Source organism: Myotis yumanensis, unplaced genomic scaffold (genome assembly GCF_028538775.1).
Source record: "Myotis yumanensis isolate MYYU_CA2020_CCGP unplaced genomic scaffold, mMyoYum1.0.hap1 SCAF_5, whole genome shotgun sequence".
Classification (NCBI taxonomy): domain Eukaryota; kingdom Metazoa; phylum Chordata; class Mammalia; order Chiroptera; family Vespertilionidae; genus Myotis; species Myotis yumanensis.
This window is the reverse complement of record NW_027223756.1, coordinates 87212582-87229510: the sequence shown is the minus strand read 5'-3', so window position 1 is coordinate 87229510 and position 16929 is coordinate 87212582. Positions and strand designations below refer to the sequence as shown.

The 16929-nt window shown below is 53.7% G+C and overlaps 1 protein-coding gene across 1 annotated transcript in view; it reads right to left on the bottom strand.

The window, feature by feature from the left end:
* CACNA1A (calcium voltage-gated channel subunit alpha1 A) overlaps positions 1-16929 on the bottom strand; it is a 291124-nt gene that overhangs the window by 52593 nt on the left and 221602 nt on the right. Inside the window, 5 exon segments of the mRNA XM_070416203.1 lie at positions 5637-5743; positions 6478-6537; positions 10964-11093; positions 12550-12685; positions 14374-14834. Of these exon segments, the coding sequence (XP_070272304.1) occupies positions 5637-5743; positions 6478-6537; positions 10964-11093; positions 12550-12685; positions 14374-14834 (894 nt within the window).

Sequence of the window (16929 nt, the reverse complement as noted above, 5' to 3'; positions counted from 1 at the left end):
CCTGGAGTTGAGCCCCTGGCCTCCTGCAGCCCTCCCTCCAGGACTGCAGAGCCGGCTGAGAAAAACTCGGCCGCCAGCAGAACGGGGGGCGGGGGGGACACCCCACTGCCAAGCAGATCCTCTAGAGCAGCAGTTCTCAACCTATGGGTCGTAAACAATGAAAATACATCCTGCAGCCGAAACCGGTTTGGCTCAGTGGATAGAGCGTCGGCCTGCGGACTGAAAGGTCCCAGGTTCGATTCCGGTCAAGGGCATGTACCTTGGTTGCGGGCACATCCCCGGTGGGGGATGTGCAGGAGGCAGCTGATCGATGTTTCTCTCTCATCGATGTTTCTAACTCTCTATCCCTCTCCCTTCCTGTCTGTAAAAAATCAATAAAATATATTTAAAAAAAAAAAGAATGCTGATTTAAAAAAAAAAAAAAGAAAATACATCCTGCATATCAGGTATTTACGTTACAATTCATAACAGTAGCAACATTATAGTGATGAAGTAGCAACGAAAATAATTTTATGGTTGGGGGTCACCACAACATGAGGAACTGTATTAAAGGGTCGCGGCCTTAGGAAGGTTGAGAACCACTGCTCTAGAGAATGTGCCACCCATAACCCCTTAGGAAGTGAGTGCTATTAAAAAAATAAAAAAAGGCTTAAATGCCTACAAATGCTCCCATTGGGTTTCTTCTCCCCTCACCCTGTCCCATGAGCTCAGTGGTTCTCAAACCTCAGAGTATCTAGGAATTGCTGCGCACACGGAAGTGTGCAGACTCTCCTTTATCGATTAGGAAGGAGTCATTCGTCGGCAGTGACTTTTACTAAACATGCTGACCGTGCGTGTAACATGTGACTCGTCTAAATGTCTCTGCCTCTCCCTGCAGGAAGATGATACCTTTATGCCCGTTTTCCAGATGAGGAAGCTGAGGCCCAGGGAGGGAGAGTGACTTGCCCCAGGTCATCTAGGTGGGGAGCAGCAGACTGAGATTTAAACCCAGGTGTGTACCTCTTGCACTCTAATCTTCTTTCTGTTTCATCACACGCAAGAAAAAAATAACGCCTTCAAGGGGGAGGGGGCCTGTTTTGAGAATGGGGATTAAAAAAGTGGCAGTCTGAGGGCTCCTTCTTTGGTTTCCTGGCAGTTCAGCCCCTCGGCATGCAGGAGCGGCTTGATCAAGGCGCTCCACCAGTTGTGCCGGGCTGCCCTGAGGGAGGAGTGGCAGCACCAGATGGACTCTTGGCAGTGAGGGCAGGATCGTGATCTGCCAGCTGCTGAGAAATGTCAGTTGCCCGCCTCGATGCATGGGCACGGAGCATGATATTAGGCGTGATGGCTCATGAGATGGTGAGTTAATGTGGTCACATGGACATGGCACACGGTCAGTGGATGGAGCAGGATGCACACACAGATATTTGGGCAAGGTGCAGGAGGGTGGGGCCTGTTAGGAGAGCTTCGACCATCCCTTGGAGGACCACAGGGATCATATTCATATTGCGACGGGGCCACAGTCACAGCCCCGCAGCAGAATCCTTGCTTCCACCCCAAAAGGCCAGAACAGCAAGATTCCTTTCCACAAGGAAGGGAACAGCCTCGTGCCTCTTCCCCTGGATTTCTGGGGCCTGTCGGGGCCTCCGGGAGCCCAGGCTGGCTGGGCTACCAACGGACCGTGCCAGCTTCTGAAAGCCCTCGCGATCGGGGTTGGGAGCTGGGCAGCAGCCATGAATCTGACCATGAAACTCGATTCGTGATCTTGTGAGATTCATTTCCTTCTGGGTCTCAGTTTCCTCATCTACGAAATGGGAGCACGAAGAGCTTCCCACAGGGGGTGGTTATGAAGATGACATAAATGGAGGCTGTTTAGTATCATTATTACCAAGTCAAGATTCTGATTTTATGGGGGAACTGAGGCACAAAGAGGCTAATGGACTTGAACATCTAGAGAGAAATCAGACATTTGCAGGAACCTTTTTCTAAAACAATAAGGTTAATCTAATACTTGCGGTGGGGGTGGTGGGGAGGCGGGTCTCAGCCTTGTCTCTGAGGAGAGGAGGAGGGAGGCACACGGGACTAAGAAAGCAAGTTAAAGGACCAGAAAGAAAAGAAGCAAAGGACTCTGGGGCTGGGAACTCGGGCTGAGGGCCTCAGAGCAGACTCTACTCCCGCCAAAAGGACATCTATCTGGTAAGAAGGAAGACAGTAAACTAAGTCCTCAGAGCAAGAGACCTTCTTGGGCAAGAAATGTCAGAAACCTGCAGCCAGTGGGAGGATTCTAAAGCTTTTCTGGGGTGAAAAGGAGCAGCTTGAGGGCTCCTTCACTAGCTTTCGAGCAACCTGGCCCCGTGGGCATGCAGGAGTGGCTTGATCAAGGTGCTTGGACAGCTGTGCCGGGCCTACAGCCCTGATGTGGAGGAGTGGCAGCACCAGATGGATTCCTGGCCGTGAGGTGGGAAGGTGTGTCTGGGTTGGGGTCTCAGGGTCTAGCTCTCCCGTCCCTACGCCCGTCGTGAACAGGCGCTTCCGTAACTGTCAGCCCTCCCAATACCCCATGAGAGTCCCTGGCATTTGTCAGGATTCCCCTGGCAAAATCTTGCACCCCCCAGTTCCTGTGATAGCGACGAGCCCACCGAGGCTCACAGGATGGCCTCGGGTCTCTGTCCGGACCCTTTCCTTGCAGAGGGATTAAAAAAAAATTAAATAGGTATTTTCAAGGTCATAAGCTAGCAGGTTGACTCTACAAATATGTTGCCCATGTTTGCAGGCTCATTTAGAATGCCTTTGTATGACTACATTGGGAAAGAAAACGCAAACAGTAAAAAAAACCCGCTCCCTGTGGCAGATTCCTTTGCAGCACAAAGAATCATCCGCTGATTGATTTTTGGTGGAAAAATAACGTGGTTTCTGCAGATGAGGCTGGCTTAGCGGGGGGCCTCTTTCTGGGTCCAGGGAGCCCAGAAACAGCATATTGCAAACTACAGTCCGTCATGGCACAAGCTCTATGGCCGGAAGGTTTGTTTCTGGGCCTTTTGAAGGCCTCCCCTTCCCCAAACTGTGAGGGTCAAGTTCAGGGACAGAGGTGGACACATCAGGGAGGAAGTGCCAGGGTGAGTTGAACAGACATCACTTCTGCTATGCCACACCCAGAGGTGGCCACGGAGGGCAAAACCCACTACCCAGGGCACAGCTGGCAACCCAGGGCTGTGTGTGAACAGATGGGTGTGACTGACAGGGCCCCCCCCCCCTTCCTGCCCCCAAATGGACCCTGGAGCTGCTGGGCAGAGGACATGCTGGAGGGCTTGAGGAGGGGGGACGGGTGCTGGCCCCTGTCATGAAGACCACTTCCCCGTCAGGACAAGGAGGGGGCGGGGTCTCCCGAGGCCGGAGCACATGGTGGAGAGTCTGCCTTCTCCAGGCCCCACGCAGGCTGGGCAGGTGGTGGGCTCCCATCCCCAAAGATATGGGCCGGGGTGGGGGGAGGGAAAGAGAGGAAGAGACAGAGGAAGAGAGATGGGGTGGAGGGGAAGGAGAGGGAGGAGGGATGGAGGGAGGAGGGGGGAGAGAGAGATTGAGAGAGTAATAAACAGAGAGAAAAGATAGAAAATGGAAGGAATGGAGGAAGAATGGAAGGAAAGGAGTACAAAGGAGAGAGAGAGAGAGAGAGAGAGAGAGAGAGAGAGAGAGGTAGGGAGAGAGAAAGAGAGAGAGAGAAACAGAGAGGAGAGAGGAAGCAAGAAGAGGAAGCAAGAGAGGGAGCCAGAGAGAGAAAAAGGGGGAGGAGAAAGAAGGAGAAAGAAGAAGAAAGAGAGAAACAGGAGCAAGGGAGGGAAGGGGATTTGAGAAGGATTCACTCCAGGTTGAGGGCAAATGTTTGGCTCTTCAGAATTTAAACGTTTTCAGGGCCCACCAAGGTGCCTGCCTGACCCTCATAGGAGCCACTGGAATAGCTGATGGAGGGAGGGAGGGTGTATTTCATCACACTCTCACATAGCCTGTGTATTACCTTTAAAAACCCCCCCTTTGATGGGAAACAAATTGTATCTGATTTGTATTAATTTTCGTTCGAATCCTTTGCCCATTTATCTATCAAGGGCCAGTGTTTCTTATTGATTTGCAATTGCTTTTTGTATATTAAGGCCATCGACGTGTCTTATTTGTGCTAATTCTCCCATTTGACGTGCATTTTACTTTTTCATCATCATCATCACCACCACCATCATTATTATCATTACCTACAGAACATCTTCATAGTGTGGCCAAACTTCTTGATTTTTAAAATAATCTCCTCCATTGCTCTGATACTCAAAGAATTACTTAAAAAAGAAGGAAGAAGAGAAGGAGGGAGGTGAGGAGGGAGAGAAAGAAAGAGGAAAAAAAAGGAACGAGTGTGGAAATAAAGAGCAGAGATAGGAAGATGAGGAGAAAGTAGAAGATAAAGAAAAAAGGGGATGGGAGGCCTGGCCTGAGTCAAGCGTAATCCGCCTCCTGACCCTCACGGTACACCCACAGCAGCTCAGGGGCCTCCAACCCCGAGTGACCGTCCTCATTCCCCGGGGAGACCCGGGAGCGGGCACTGCAGTCCTTAGATCAGCCATGGCCCTCACGACAAACCACGCCCTCAGTCTGTTCAGGGCGCCATTCGAGACCCCCCTGCAGATCTGCTGGGAAGGGAGCCAGAAGGCGGGGCGCAGAGGCAGCCCCCAATTGGTCCCCGTGGGGGAGGCAGGTCTCCGAGCCGCGCCTGCTGGGCACGATCCGCTGTGAGGGGCACAGACAGGGACCCCAAGAAGATTCGCTTCTGGATGAGGGGCTGGTCAGGCCTTTTCACCCCGACCCCTACGCCTACAACTTGAGGAATGTGCTGCTAAGACTGCCGCCGGGGCCCTAGGACAGTGATGGTGAACCTATGACACGCGTGTCAGAGGTGACACGCGAACTCACTTTTTGGGTTGACTTTTTTTTGTTAAATGGCATTTAAATATATAAAATAAATATCAAAAATATAAGTCTTTGTTTTACTATGGTTGCAAATATCAAAAAATTTCTATATGTGACACGGCACCAGAGTTAAGTTAGGGTTTTTCAAAATGCTGACACACCGAGCTCAAAAGGTTCGCCATCACTGCCCTAGGAGCTGGTGGCGGCTCAGCCCGGGTGCTGTCTTGGAGTTGCCCGATGAAGCCTGGCCCTTTAACTAGGGCACGCGCCCCAGGGTCACCAGGAGAAGCGAAAGACACACAAGGGGAGTCACCAAGTCTACAGCTATGGGGGCGTTCTGACAGGGTGGGGTCCGAACTCTCATGCACATCTGTTTCCTGGTTGTCTTTTTAGGGGCTCCCCACAGAGACACAGAGCAGAAGGAAGATGAAATGTCCTGGCAGGCCTAGTCTACGGAAAGCAGCAGAGCGAGGGGCCATGACTGAGGAGGCAGAAGGTGTGTAGGGGGGTCCCTTCTCCTTCTTCCTCCACGGTGGGCGGCATGCAAAAGCCAACCGCAGCTCTTCCCAGTGGCATGCAATGCCTCCCACGACCCAGAGCCCACGCTCCCCATCTCTACACCATGAGACCACGTCCTCTGACCCAACGGGTGGCCCCAGGCCGGGGGAGGGGACCCAAGAGGCAGGTGGAGGCCTCGAGAAGAGACTTACGTGAAGGCAAAGGCCACCAGGGCCCCACTGACCACTATGAAGTCAAGAATGTTCCAGAGGTCGCGGAAGTAGGCACCCTGGTGCAGGACGAGCCCCAGGTCAATCATCTACGGGGGCAGAAGAGACAGGGCTCAGGCCGCTCACCCCCACCGTGGGGAGCGGCCCCCACCCTTCCAGGGGCATGGCCACCAGTGGGATCACTTCCTCCTGGACGGATGGGGCAGAGGCCAGAGGACCTCGGGGAGGAGTGAGAAGCCCCCACCCATGGGAGCTGGCCCCTCATGAAAGGTAGCATTCACTTGCTGGTCCTTAGGCCCAAACCTCGGGGTTCCCCTGGACTCCTCTTTGTTTTACACCCCACATTGGATCCCCAAAATCTGCCCATGTCCTGTCACCTTATCTGCTTCCACCCTTACCTGGCCCCCATCATCATTGTCTGGGCCGGTGCCATCATTTGTTCCTAGTTCTCTTGGCTCCCACCTACCCTCCCTCCTCTGCTCTGAACCCTCTATGGCTCCCATTCACCCTATATGTTCCCTCCAAGCTTGTCCTTCCCACAGACAGCAGAGGGCGCATGTGAGCACCCCAGTCCAGTCATGACCCTCTGCTCTGAACCCTCTATGGCTCCCACTCACTTGGGGTAAACGCCAAAGGCCTCCCTGTGGCCACCAAACCCCTGCACGACCTGTCCCTGTCACCTCCCTGACCTGGTTTTCTCTCCTCTACTCGTTCAGTCTTTCCAATCGCACCGGCCTCGCTGCTCCTCAAACACACAGGCGTTTCTAACCCCCGCCTGTGCCAGGGGGCTATTCTTGAGGGAGCAGAATCCCTTGGCACTCACCTTGATCACCATCTCAAAGGTAAAGACGCCTGTGAAAACGTAGTCAAAATATCGCAGCACCTGCAGGGGATGAAAGCAGGGGGCAGTGGGTCATGGCTGGTCCCCAAGGGGGAGAGCCTCCACCCAGAGGAAGGAACCCAGGTGCCCTGTGCAGCTGGGCAGGGCGTGCATTGCACAAGGGCCCCTCCCACCTCGCCTCACAGTGTAGATTTGTAAGTCGTGGAAGAAACAGTCCAGCAGGTGGCAGCAAAGTCCTAACAAAACCACTCTGTTAGGCTGGTTTGCTGGCCAATGGGAAGGGCACCTTTTTAATCTGCCCCGGCCAGGTGGGGTCGGCCTGGACGAACAATGTCCTGTAGCCTGGGTCCCCTTCAGGCCACATGTCAGCACGTCTCTGATGTGACGCTGTTGTGAGGATTGCGATGGTGTAGGCACAGTTAAGTGCAGGGGGAACTTGTCTGATTCTTGTTGAAGGGCTGATAATTACAGACGGCCGCCACCAGAGGGCGACTGCGAGCACCGGAGTCAGGTCAGGACCTTCTCTGCTCAGAATCCTGTGGCTCCCACCTCACTCCGGGTAGAAACTGAAGTCCGCCCCATAGTCCCCAAAGCCCCGCACGATCTGCCTAGTCACCCCCTGCCCTCACCTTCTCTCACTCTCCCCCTCATTTGCGTGAACCCTGCCACCTTGGATGTCCTCACCTCAGGGCCTTCGCACAGGCTGTTCCCTCTGTCTGAAACGCTCTTCCCCATGTCCCACCTGATCCCTCTCTCTTCTCCGTTGTGGCTTGGTTCATGTATCACTTTCTCGGTGCCCTTTCTGACCGTCTGTTTAAAATGCCCCTTCCTGTACTTGTGATGGTCCTTACCTAGTTCCCCCCCCACGCCCCCACGCTCCCCGCACACACTTATCTCCACTTGACAAACCCCTTGTTTCAGTTATTGATAATCTCACTGTCCATGTTCCCCACGACAAAGTTAGCCCCTTGAGGACAGGAATGTTTGTCCCTGTGGCATTTCCAACTCCCAATACAGGGCCAGGCATACAGCAGGTCCTCAAGAAGTGTTTGCTGAATGAAGGCGTGAATGGCTGCAGCTGCACTGGGTCCCGCGGGAGCTCTGGGCCTCTGGGATCTGTGTGGTCACAGTTCCCATTCTCATTATGTGTGGCTTTTGAGGGGCCATCAGGGACCAGCGTGGCCAGACACTGACTTCCTGGAGTGGGCAGCAGGCAGACGGGGCTGGAAGGATCTGGGCAGGCAGAGGGGATGGTGGAGGGAGAGCATTCCAGTCTCGCCAAGCAGAGGGCACGGCATGGCCACAGGCCTGGCGCTCTGTGAGCTCTGGGAAGGCAGAGACCATCTCGTACTGTCAAGCCTTGATGTTTACTCTGTGCCCGGCACATAATAGTTGCTCATTAAATGGCAACTAAGTGAAGCAATGAATGGAAGGAAGGGAGGAAAGCAGGAAAGGACTGCGGGAAGAGCAGGCCAGATGGTCAGGTGAATCAATTCTGGAGAGCTGAGGACGTTGGATAAGAAGAAATCAACAGTCCAGTAAGTCAGATTCAACCATATCTAAGATTTAGATCCTTTTGACCTACATAGATGACAACTTTCTATGGCTCGGTCTCACCCAAAAAGGTTCTCAGTTTCATTTATCACAGGAGTAACGTAAAGCGAAGTCCCTGTGGGATTCCATTCCACACCCAACAGGTCGGCCAAATGCGAGAGCCACCAGCATCAAGTGTTGACAAGACCAGGGAGCCGGAGGACCCCCATACGCTGCCAGTACAACCATCACATTGTCATCCGGTAAACATCTGGTCACATCTGGTGAGCCCAACCAGTGCAAATCCTATGATCCAAACACTGGCTTTACACCCCGGGGAAGGTCATGCCCAGGTGTGGGGAGTGTGGGGCTTCTGAAGTGGAGACACTCCAAACGCTCTTCCACAGGAAGATGAACAAGTGAGCCACGCCACACGGTGGAACATTAAACAGCAATGAAAAAGCATGGCTGCCGCTACCATCTCACAGCAGACGCCGTGCTGGGTGACAGAGCAAGGCATAGCACGACTCCGCCTGTTTAGCGTTAGAAACGGGCAAAAATGAATTCTAGCACCTAAGGACACATGTGCGGGTGGGAAAATCAGAGAAGCTAAGAAACACGCCTTCCAGAGGCGGGGCCATGGTGACCTCCAGGGCAGGGCTTTCCAGGGTCGACACTGCCGACATCTGGGCTGGGAGCATTCGCCTAGGCCAGTGATGGCGAACCTATGACACGCGTGTCAGGGGTGACACTCGAACTCATTTTTTTGGTTGGTTTTTCTTTGTTAAATGGCATTTAAATATATAAAATAAATATCAGAAATATAAGTCTTTGTTTTACTATGGTTACAAATATCAAAAAATTTCTATATGTGACACGGCACCAGAGTTAAGTTAGGGTTTTTCAAAATGCCGACACGCCAAGCTCAAAAGGTTCGCCATCACTGGCCTAGGCCCTAGGGAGCTGCCCTGGGCACTGTGGGGCAATGAGCAGCGCCCCAGGCCTCCACCTCTAGGTGTCAGTAGCACCCCCTACGCGCCCACGTCATGAGAATCAAACAAGTCTCCGCATGGTGTCCCTGATTTGAATCCCCCTCCAGAGGGAAGAAGAGGGGTGATCGAGTTGGCACCAGAGGCTAGGGGCGGTTCCGTTCTACTTCCTGCCCCGGGTGGTGGTTACATGGGTGTGGTGCACTTTTAAGTCCTTGCTAAATGGATCCCACATGTTCTGCGCACTTTTCTGAGGCCTGTTCCGGTTGGGCTAATAGGAAGAACTCTGGGAGGGGTCCCTGGGCATCAGATGGTACCGTGTTCTTGATGAGGGGAGGAGGCTTTGAGGGGAGAAGTTTCAACTGTGAGATGGAGTGGGGAACAGACCCTTTGCAACCCTTTGGGGGCTGGTGGGAGCCCTGCCTGGGTTCCCACAGTGCTGGGAGCTGCGGCCCCTCCAGGCCCCTTCCCCTTCTCTGGTCTCCTGGAGTAGGCAGGGCCTTTGCCGAGCCCTCTGGAGGCCCCTCCTGTGTCCTGGGCCCCTGAGGCCCCGGGGGAGCTGGGCAGATAACCGAGTGTGGCCTCAGCCCTGCGCCATGTTCTAATTATTTCCTCCGATTTTGCTCCCCAACCCCGGCCCTGCAGTAGGGTCCCCAGGAGGCCTGCCCCGCCTGCAAAAGAAGGGAAAGTGCAAGGTAAGCTGCCAACAGGAGGCCTTGATTTATGGGGCCTTCCGGCCTCGCCAGGCTCCTAACCTACTTAGCGAGGATGGCAAGGCCTCACTCCCAGTGGGAAATGTACCTCTGTGCTGGGCAGGGGGAGCCATGGGGCAGGAGCTGGGGAGGGAGGCAGCACTGCCAGCCCAGCCTCTGCCACACCCTTGCCTGCCGCTATCTCAGTTTCCCCTCTCAACCACTGGCACACACTCGTTCCTAATTGGCAGGCTGCCAGGGGGGCCAGACGCAGAGTAGGTGCTCAATGAATGGAGATGGTTGAAAAACACACACAGCAGTTTGGCCTCCAGGGGAGGTCAAAGTGGAATTCTGCTCTGTGACCCTGGACCAGTCACTTAGCCTCACTGAGCGTTCGTCTCCCCAGCTATCTATCCAATGTGGATACTGGGAGGGCTTGTATGTCCAACGCCGCGGTGATGCCTGGAACACAGCAAGTGCTCCATTAACAGGGGCTGTTCGCAGACCCCGGACTGGCCAGAGAGAGCTTTTTAGTTCTCCAAAAAGGCTAAAAGTTGCCCTAGCCAGTTTGGCTCAGTGGATAGAGTGTTGGCCTGGAGACTAAAGGGTCCCGGGTTCGACTCTGGTCAAGGGTGTGTACTTGGTTGCAGGCTCCTCTCCAGCCCGGGGCCCTGGTCAGGGCTCGTGCAGGAGGCAACCAATCGATGTGTTTCTCTCACATCGATGTTTCTCTCTGTCTTTCTCTTTCACTCTCCCTAAAAATCAGTGGAAAAATATTCTCGGGTGAGGATTAAAACAAAACACACACACACACACACACACCCCAGGCTAAAAGTTTAGGCTGTGTTTCTGAGTGAAAATATCCTCTTTCAAAACTTCATGTCAACATGGAAGTCTGCTTGGTGAGACCTGGCTGCCTAGGGGATTGATTCTGGAGCACCCCGTCTGAGTACCCCGCCCCCCCACATTCCACACAGAGAAAGCACACTCCACATTCTCTCAGCCTCACTGCCCCCCTCCCCCCGGGAACTCTAGCCATTTGCAGCCCTAGCCACCCTGGGCCATCGCTTCTTCACCAGGTGCACAGAGCCACTGCCTCCCCCAGGACCCTGCTCCCCAGAGCAGCCCCAAAGAACCGGAGCTTCCCCTCCCGACCAGCATGCCGTCCACCCTGGCTGCGAGCCTTTGGATGCAGGAGAAGGTGGCCCGAGACCGAGGAGCTGGGCTGGGAAGGGGGTGCGGGGTAGGACTCACGTTGTTCCGCGGCGCGTTGGGCTGCACGGGGTCCTCAGCCGCCAGGGCAATGCTGCTCATGGCGATGACCATGAGGATGCACATCTCAAAGTAGCGCAGGTTCAGGATGTAATGGCACAGGCGGCGAAGGCTGTGGGGGCCGAGGGGCGTGCAGAGGTCCACTCAGACCGTGGGCTCGCAGCCCGTCCCTTCTACCATCTCCTCTGTCATCGAAGGCTCCCCGAGATCTCTCACTCCCCAAGTCCCACAACCAACAAACTATCCAGCCCCTACATCTGGGGTGTACAAAGATCCTCAAGCCCCAAGAAGGCAGGGGACCCTCAGCTAGGGAGGATCTTCATGTGCCCTGTGTGTAAGTTTTTATTACTTCCAAACAACCTGATTCCCAGGCTGCGGTGTTGTCCTTGATTTTGTAGGAGATAAAAAGGTTTTTCATGCAGAAAATGTCCTGTGGTTGAATAAAACTGGGGAACTCTGGGTTAAGTAGATTTCTTTAAAAAAAAAAAAAAAAGAGCCGCGTGACCATAGGCAAGTTACTCCGGCCCTCTGTGCTCTCATCTGTGAAGTGACCATACAATTGTGCCTAACTCACAAGAAGGTGGGGATCAAAGAGTTAGAGGTAGGGGCTCCAAAAAATTACTTAAATTATGAGTCCCAAGCCTTATGAGAGCCTTTACTATGCTAATGGAATAATACTGAAGAACTAAACTTTTTAAGTGGAGCTAAAAATAATAAACATGGGCTGCATGCACGGCAGCGGGAATGAGTGGTTAAGAACAGGGTGGCGGGGTCAGTCTTGTCTGGGCTCCCCCAGTTGCTTCCTGTCTGACTTTGGGCCTCAGTTTCTTCATCTGTCAAATAGGACTAAGTGTAGGACCAATCCCACAGGGTTATTAGGAGAATTAAAAATAAAATAAAATTGTAAAGCACTCAGAACCATGCCAGGCACAAAGTAAGGGTCACGTAAGTATTTCTCCAGTAAAATAGGTGATGCCAACTAAATGAGAAAGTAAACGGACAGGGTGAGTCCCCAAGAGGCAGGTTACAGAAAGCAGTCTCCCCCCAGTCCCACCCCAGCTGATGGGACACGAGTTCGCTTTGTCCAGAGCATGTCGAGGGACCAGAGTTTCAAGAAATACCCTTTGGAAACACGTAATCCTAACGTGACGCTGAACCCCATGACAGGCGTGCGATGGACTTCTCTCCTGGGTAACCCATTCTCCCTGAGGATGCCCGAGACGAGGGCCAGGGGGCTCGGGGAGAGAACACCCGCCCACCATGGCAACCCGTGAGGAGCCGGGGTCAGGGGTGCGCGGCACAGGGCCGTGTCTGAGAGGCGCCCTCTTTATAGACAGAGCAGACGCGGATGCTCATGACCATGATTTCCCGCCGATGGCAGGAGTGGGTCTTTCTCAGCGAAATCAGTGCTTTATGACAAACTTCTGTCTTATGTGACTCAGGAAAAGGGTGTCATTGAAAAATGTGCTCAATGGTCCGTTCGGTCTGGGAGGTCCATCTCCCCCATCACCCCGACCGGTCTGCTCTCGGGCCCGACGTGCACGGTCCCAGCTGCAGGTCATACTCACGGGTTGGTCGTGGATAGGATAAACATGGAGCTGTAGGGGGGCATGGGCTTGGGGCCGTCTTCCCCGGGGTCTTCCTCCTCCTCCTTCTTCTCTTCCTCCTTTTTTGGCAGTGGGTCTGGGTTGGCGTTTTTGTTCACTGTTGGGACAAGATCCAACACAGGGCTCCTGCCACAATTTCCCACAAGCCTCTGGGCTCCCGTTCACTCCCCAGAGTAGGCAGTAAGCTGCTGACACTGATACTATGTGCCAGGCACCATATTATGTCATTTGATTCTCACACTAACCTTATGAGGTTGGTACTTTATGATCCCCATTTCACAGATGAGAAAACTTGAAGCACAGAGAGGTGAACTGACTTGCCTAAGGTCACACAGCTGGGACTTGGCAGAGCTGGGATTTGAACCTGGGCAGCCTGGCCCCAGAGCGTCCGCACTCAACTACTCTACAGCATTGAGTCTGCTGGGACCCTCACAGGATATTAACACAGACCTGTCCCCATCTCATGATGACCTTCATACTGTCACTTGAAGGCAGGCAGGGTAGGTCCAAATATCCCCACTTTACAGGTGAGGATACTGAGCTCACCCACCATCAAAATGAGGGTTTCTCCCCATTCACACACCTCTGAGCCTCAGTTTTTCCATCTGTAAAATGGACACAATGACAAGACCCACCGTGTAGGACTGTGCTGAGCATTTAAAGGACAAACTCATGGACTCTCTTGCACAGAACTGACACTAGAAGAATTGGGCTACTATTATCATCTTGGAAAATAATAAGCTCACTGGGTCATCTCCAAATTCCTAGTGCTTCTCAAGTCCTAATCTTAAATGGGGGATGGAGCGAGGGGTAAGAACTACCAGTCCCTCCACAGCCTAGACCTGCACTGTCCAACATGGAAACGTGCTGGTCCCAACGGTGAAGTGCTGTGAGCACAAGACACAAAGATGTCGAAGTCTGAATGTGAGAAAGAGAATGTCAAGTAGCTCGTTAATAATTTTTAAAATATTGATTTTATGTTGAAATGGTAACATTTTGGACATAATTAACATTTTGGGTTAAATATAACTTATTAGTTTATTTTACCTACTTGTATTTCCTCTATATTTTTCATTCATTTCCTTCCTTCTTTCCTTCCCTCCCTCTCTCTGTCCCTCTTCTTTCCCTCCCTTCCTCCTTTCTGTCTTTTAATGTGGCTACCAGAAAGTTTAAAATTATATGTGGCCTGGCTGGTGTGGCTCAATGGTTGGAGCATTTATCCAGGAACCAGGAGATTGCGGTTCGATTCCCGGTCAAGGGCACATGCAGGGGTTACTGGCTCGATCCACAGTAGGGGGCGTGCAGGAGGCAGTCGATCAATGATTCTTTTTCATCATTGATGTTTGTATCTCTCTCTCTTCATCTTTCTTCCTTGTGGAAATCAATAAAAATATATAAAAAAAATACAATTACATATGTGGTCTGTGTCACATTCCTTTTGGAAAGCGCTGGCTTAGAGAATCGCATGACTTTCCCAAATTTCCAGCAGAAGAATCCATTGCTCCTCAAATACGGTGGCTTCCTGGCTCTCTTGTGGGGATTCGGGATGCAGGAAATATCATGAACCCTACTGAGCATGTGCAGGCCAGCCACTCTGCGCATATTATCTCATTTAATGCTCCCAGCAGCCCTGCGGGGCAGAAACTACATAGATACCCATTTTCCAGAGGAAGAAACTGAGGCCAGAGAAGTGGGATCCTTGTCTAGGGTCACACAGCTGAGCCTCTAGGGACTGAGCCCAGGGACACTGGTCCCCACCAGTGACAGTGGAGGGTGGAGTCTCACCTTGGACGACGGTGTGGTTGAGGGGCGGGCAGGCCGGGGGGATGTCCACCGCGGTGTGGTCGGGTTTCCTGGCAGTCTTAGCTGAGTTGGTCTGGGTGCTGCTGGGGTTGGTGACGATAAGGCTGTTCTCGGGGGTTTTGGGGGGGCCGGGGTTGGACGGGTTCCCCGGGTTGTTGGGCATCTGGCGACCGGCGGCGTTCTGAGGATTGGTGGCCATGGCAGACGGGGCCATTGTGGGGCCGGGGTTGGTGCTGTTCCCCATCTTGGCTGGGCTCTGGGGCAGGCCGGCGTGGCCGAGGCTGTCGTGGGGACCGGCCGCCTCTGCGGTGGCCAGCTTGTTGTTCTTCATGTTGTCGATGTCCTCGGCCGGCGGCGGGTCTTGGCGGCCCAGGTCCTGCTGGATCGGCCGGGTGGTCGACAGGTTGGGGCCCGACACGGGGACCCCGGAGCCCTGGGTGTCTCTGTGGGAGGCAGGCCAACGAGAAAGAACCCAGAACTGAGTTAGAATAACAGAGAGGACATTTCTGGATGCTGCCTGAGATGCCATCACTCAAGGGTACAACTCGGACAGCGAGAGGCACGGAGTTCTTGGTCCCCGTGTAAGTGTTACTAACTGCCCACCTTCCAACGCGCTGCTTCCCCCGCCAGAACGGCTGTTCCCTGGGGATGCGAAGTCAGAGGGAAAAAGGACTTTCTGCCGGAGCTTGTACCACCCAACTTGAAACTTCCAGACCTGCCTTTGTGCCCCATTAGCTCCCAGGCAGGACTGGGGACACCATCTCTTTCGGGGTGGGGTTGACTCATGGCCTTAAATGCCTGTAGTATGTATGTCCCCTCCCAATATTCCACTAGGGAGGAGCAGGCAGTCTACGCACGCAAACATATTACAAAATAACAACAGAAATAATAACAGCAGACACTTCAGTAACAGACTTGTAATAACCTCTCATGCTCAGCCCTCAGAGGGACAATTACTAGCACTATTTTACAGACGAGAGAATGGAAGATCAGAGAGGTTAAGTTTCTTGCCCAAGGCAACAGAGCTGGGAAATGAATGGGAAGACTTCTCACATGGATACAAGGGTGGTGGGCAAAGCACCCAGGCAGAGGGGACAGCCAGTGCAGAGGCCCTGTGGTGGGGACGCGCTGGGTGAGTGAGTGTCAGGAGGCTGGTGTAGCGGGAGATGGGGGGTAGGGGAACGAGATGAGCGCCAGGCAAATGTTTGGTGACTTCCTGTCAAATGATAAATGAATGTCCCCATTTCTCAAATGAGGACACTGAGGCCCAGAAGTCCACCAGGTCCAAACCTCCCTTCAGTCCCCATGTCCTCCCAGTGGCACACTCACCCCCACCTTGGCAAAGGCCCCGTGACGGCGGCTTAGGTCAGGGGCCCATCTGGTGCCTCCCGGGCCCAGACCCTCTCACTGCGTGTCTATCGTCGCTGGCCCCTGCTCTGCTCGCCTGCCCATGGATCCAGGTGGACCTGGTTCCCGGCCACCTCCTGAGGCTTGGCTCCTGAGTGTGATCTGCTTGCCTTCACACACCTCCTCGGAACCCTCGATCCTCAGATAAGGGGCCTCATCGTCCCCCAATCCCTGGGCCCTGGCCCTGGCAAAGTCAGTTTCCCCGGAAACAAAGGACCTCTGTCGCTTATAATCTCAGCGACTCCTCTCTCCAGAGGGCTCTGCAGTCCAACACTTCTCTCTCTGGCTCTTTTGATTTTATTTTAAACTAGAGGAGAGGTCCAGTGCATGAATTCGTGCATGGGTGGAGTCCCTAGGCCTGCCCAGCAACAGGGCTGATTGGGGCCAGGCTGATCGGGGCCTGCCAGCCGGGGGGAGGAATGGGAGGGCGCGAGGGACGAGCTGCGGGAGGTTGGCCGGCGGGGGGAGGGACAGGGTGCGGGAGGTTGGCTGCTGGTCCCCGAGGAGGGAGCTGGCCCTTGGCCCCCAGGGAAAGGGGCCGCATTGGCCACCACCTACCCCCGTTTCCCCGTCCCAGCCCGGGGCCCAAAGGCCCCAGCGGGGTTGGGAGAGGAGGCGACAGTCACCAGGTCGGGCGCAGAAGGAATGAATGCCGAATGCCGCGTTGGCGCCCCGTCACTGCATGGTTCCCCCCACCCCTTCTCATAGCAACTAGCTGACCAGTCGTTCGTACTAATGGTTGCTTAGGCTTTTATATATATAGATTTTTTATTGATTCCAGAGAGAGGAAGGGAGAGAGAGAGAAACATTGACATGAGAGAGAAACATGGATCAGTTGCTCTCACACACGTCCCGAATGGGGATCGAACCTGCAACCCAGGCATGTGCCCTGACCGGGAATCAAACCTGCTACCCTCTGGTCTATGGTTCGATGCTCCAACCAACTGAGCCACACTGACTTCTCTGGCTCTTCTTAAAGGCAACCCTTGATTCTGCAACCTGTGCCTTCCACATGTCCTCATAACAGCTCACACTGACTGAGTCCTTGCTGTGTGCCAGATTTTACACATCATCAGCCCATCTGATCCTTGTAATAGCCATGGGGAGTGGGCAGTGCTGTTATTTCTATCT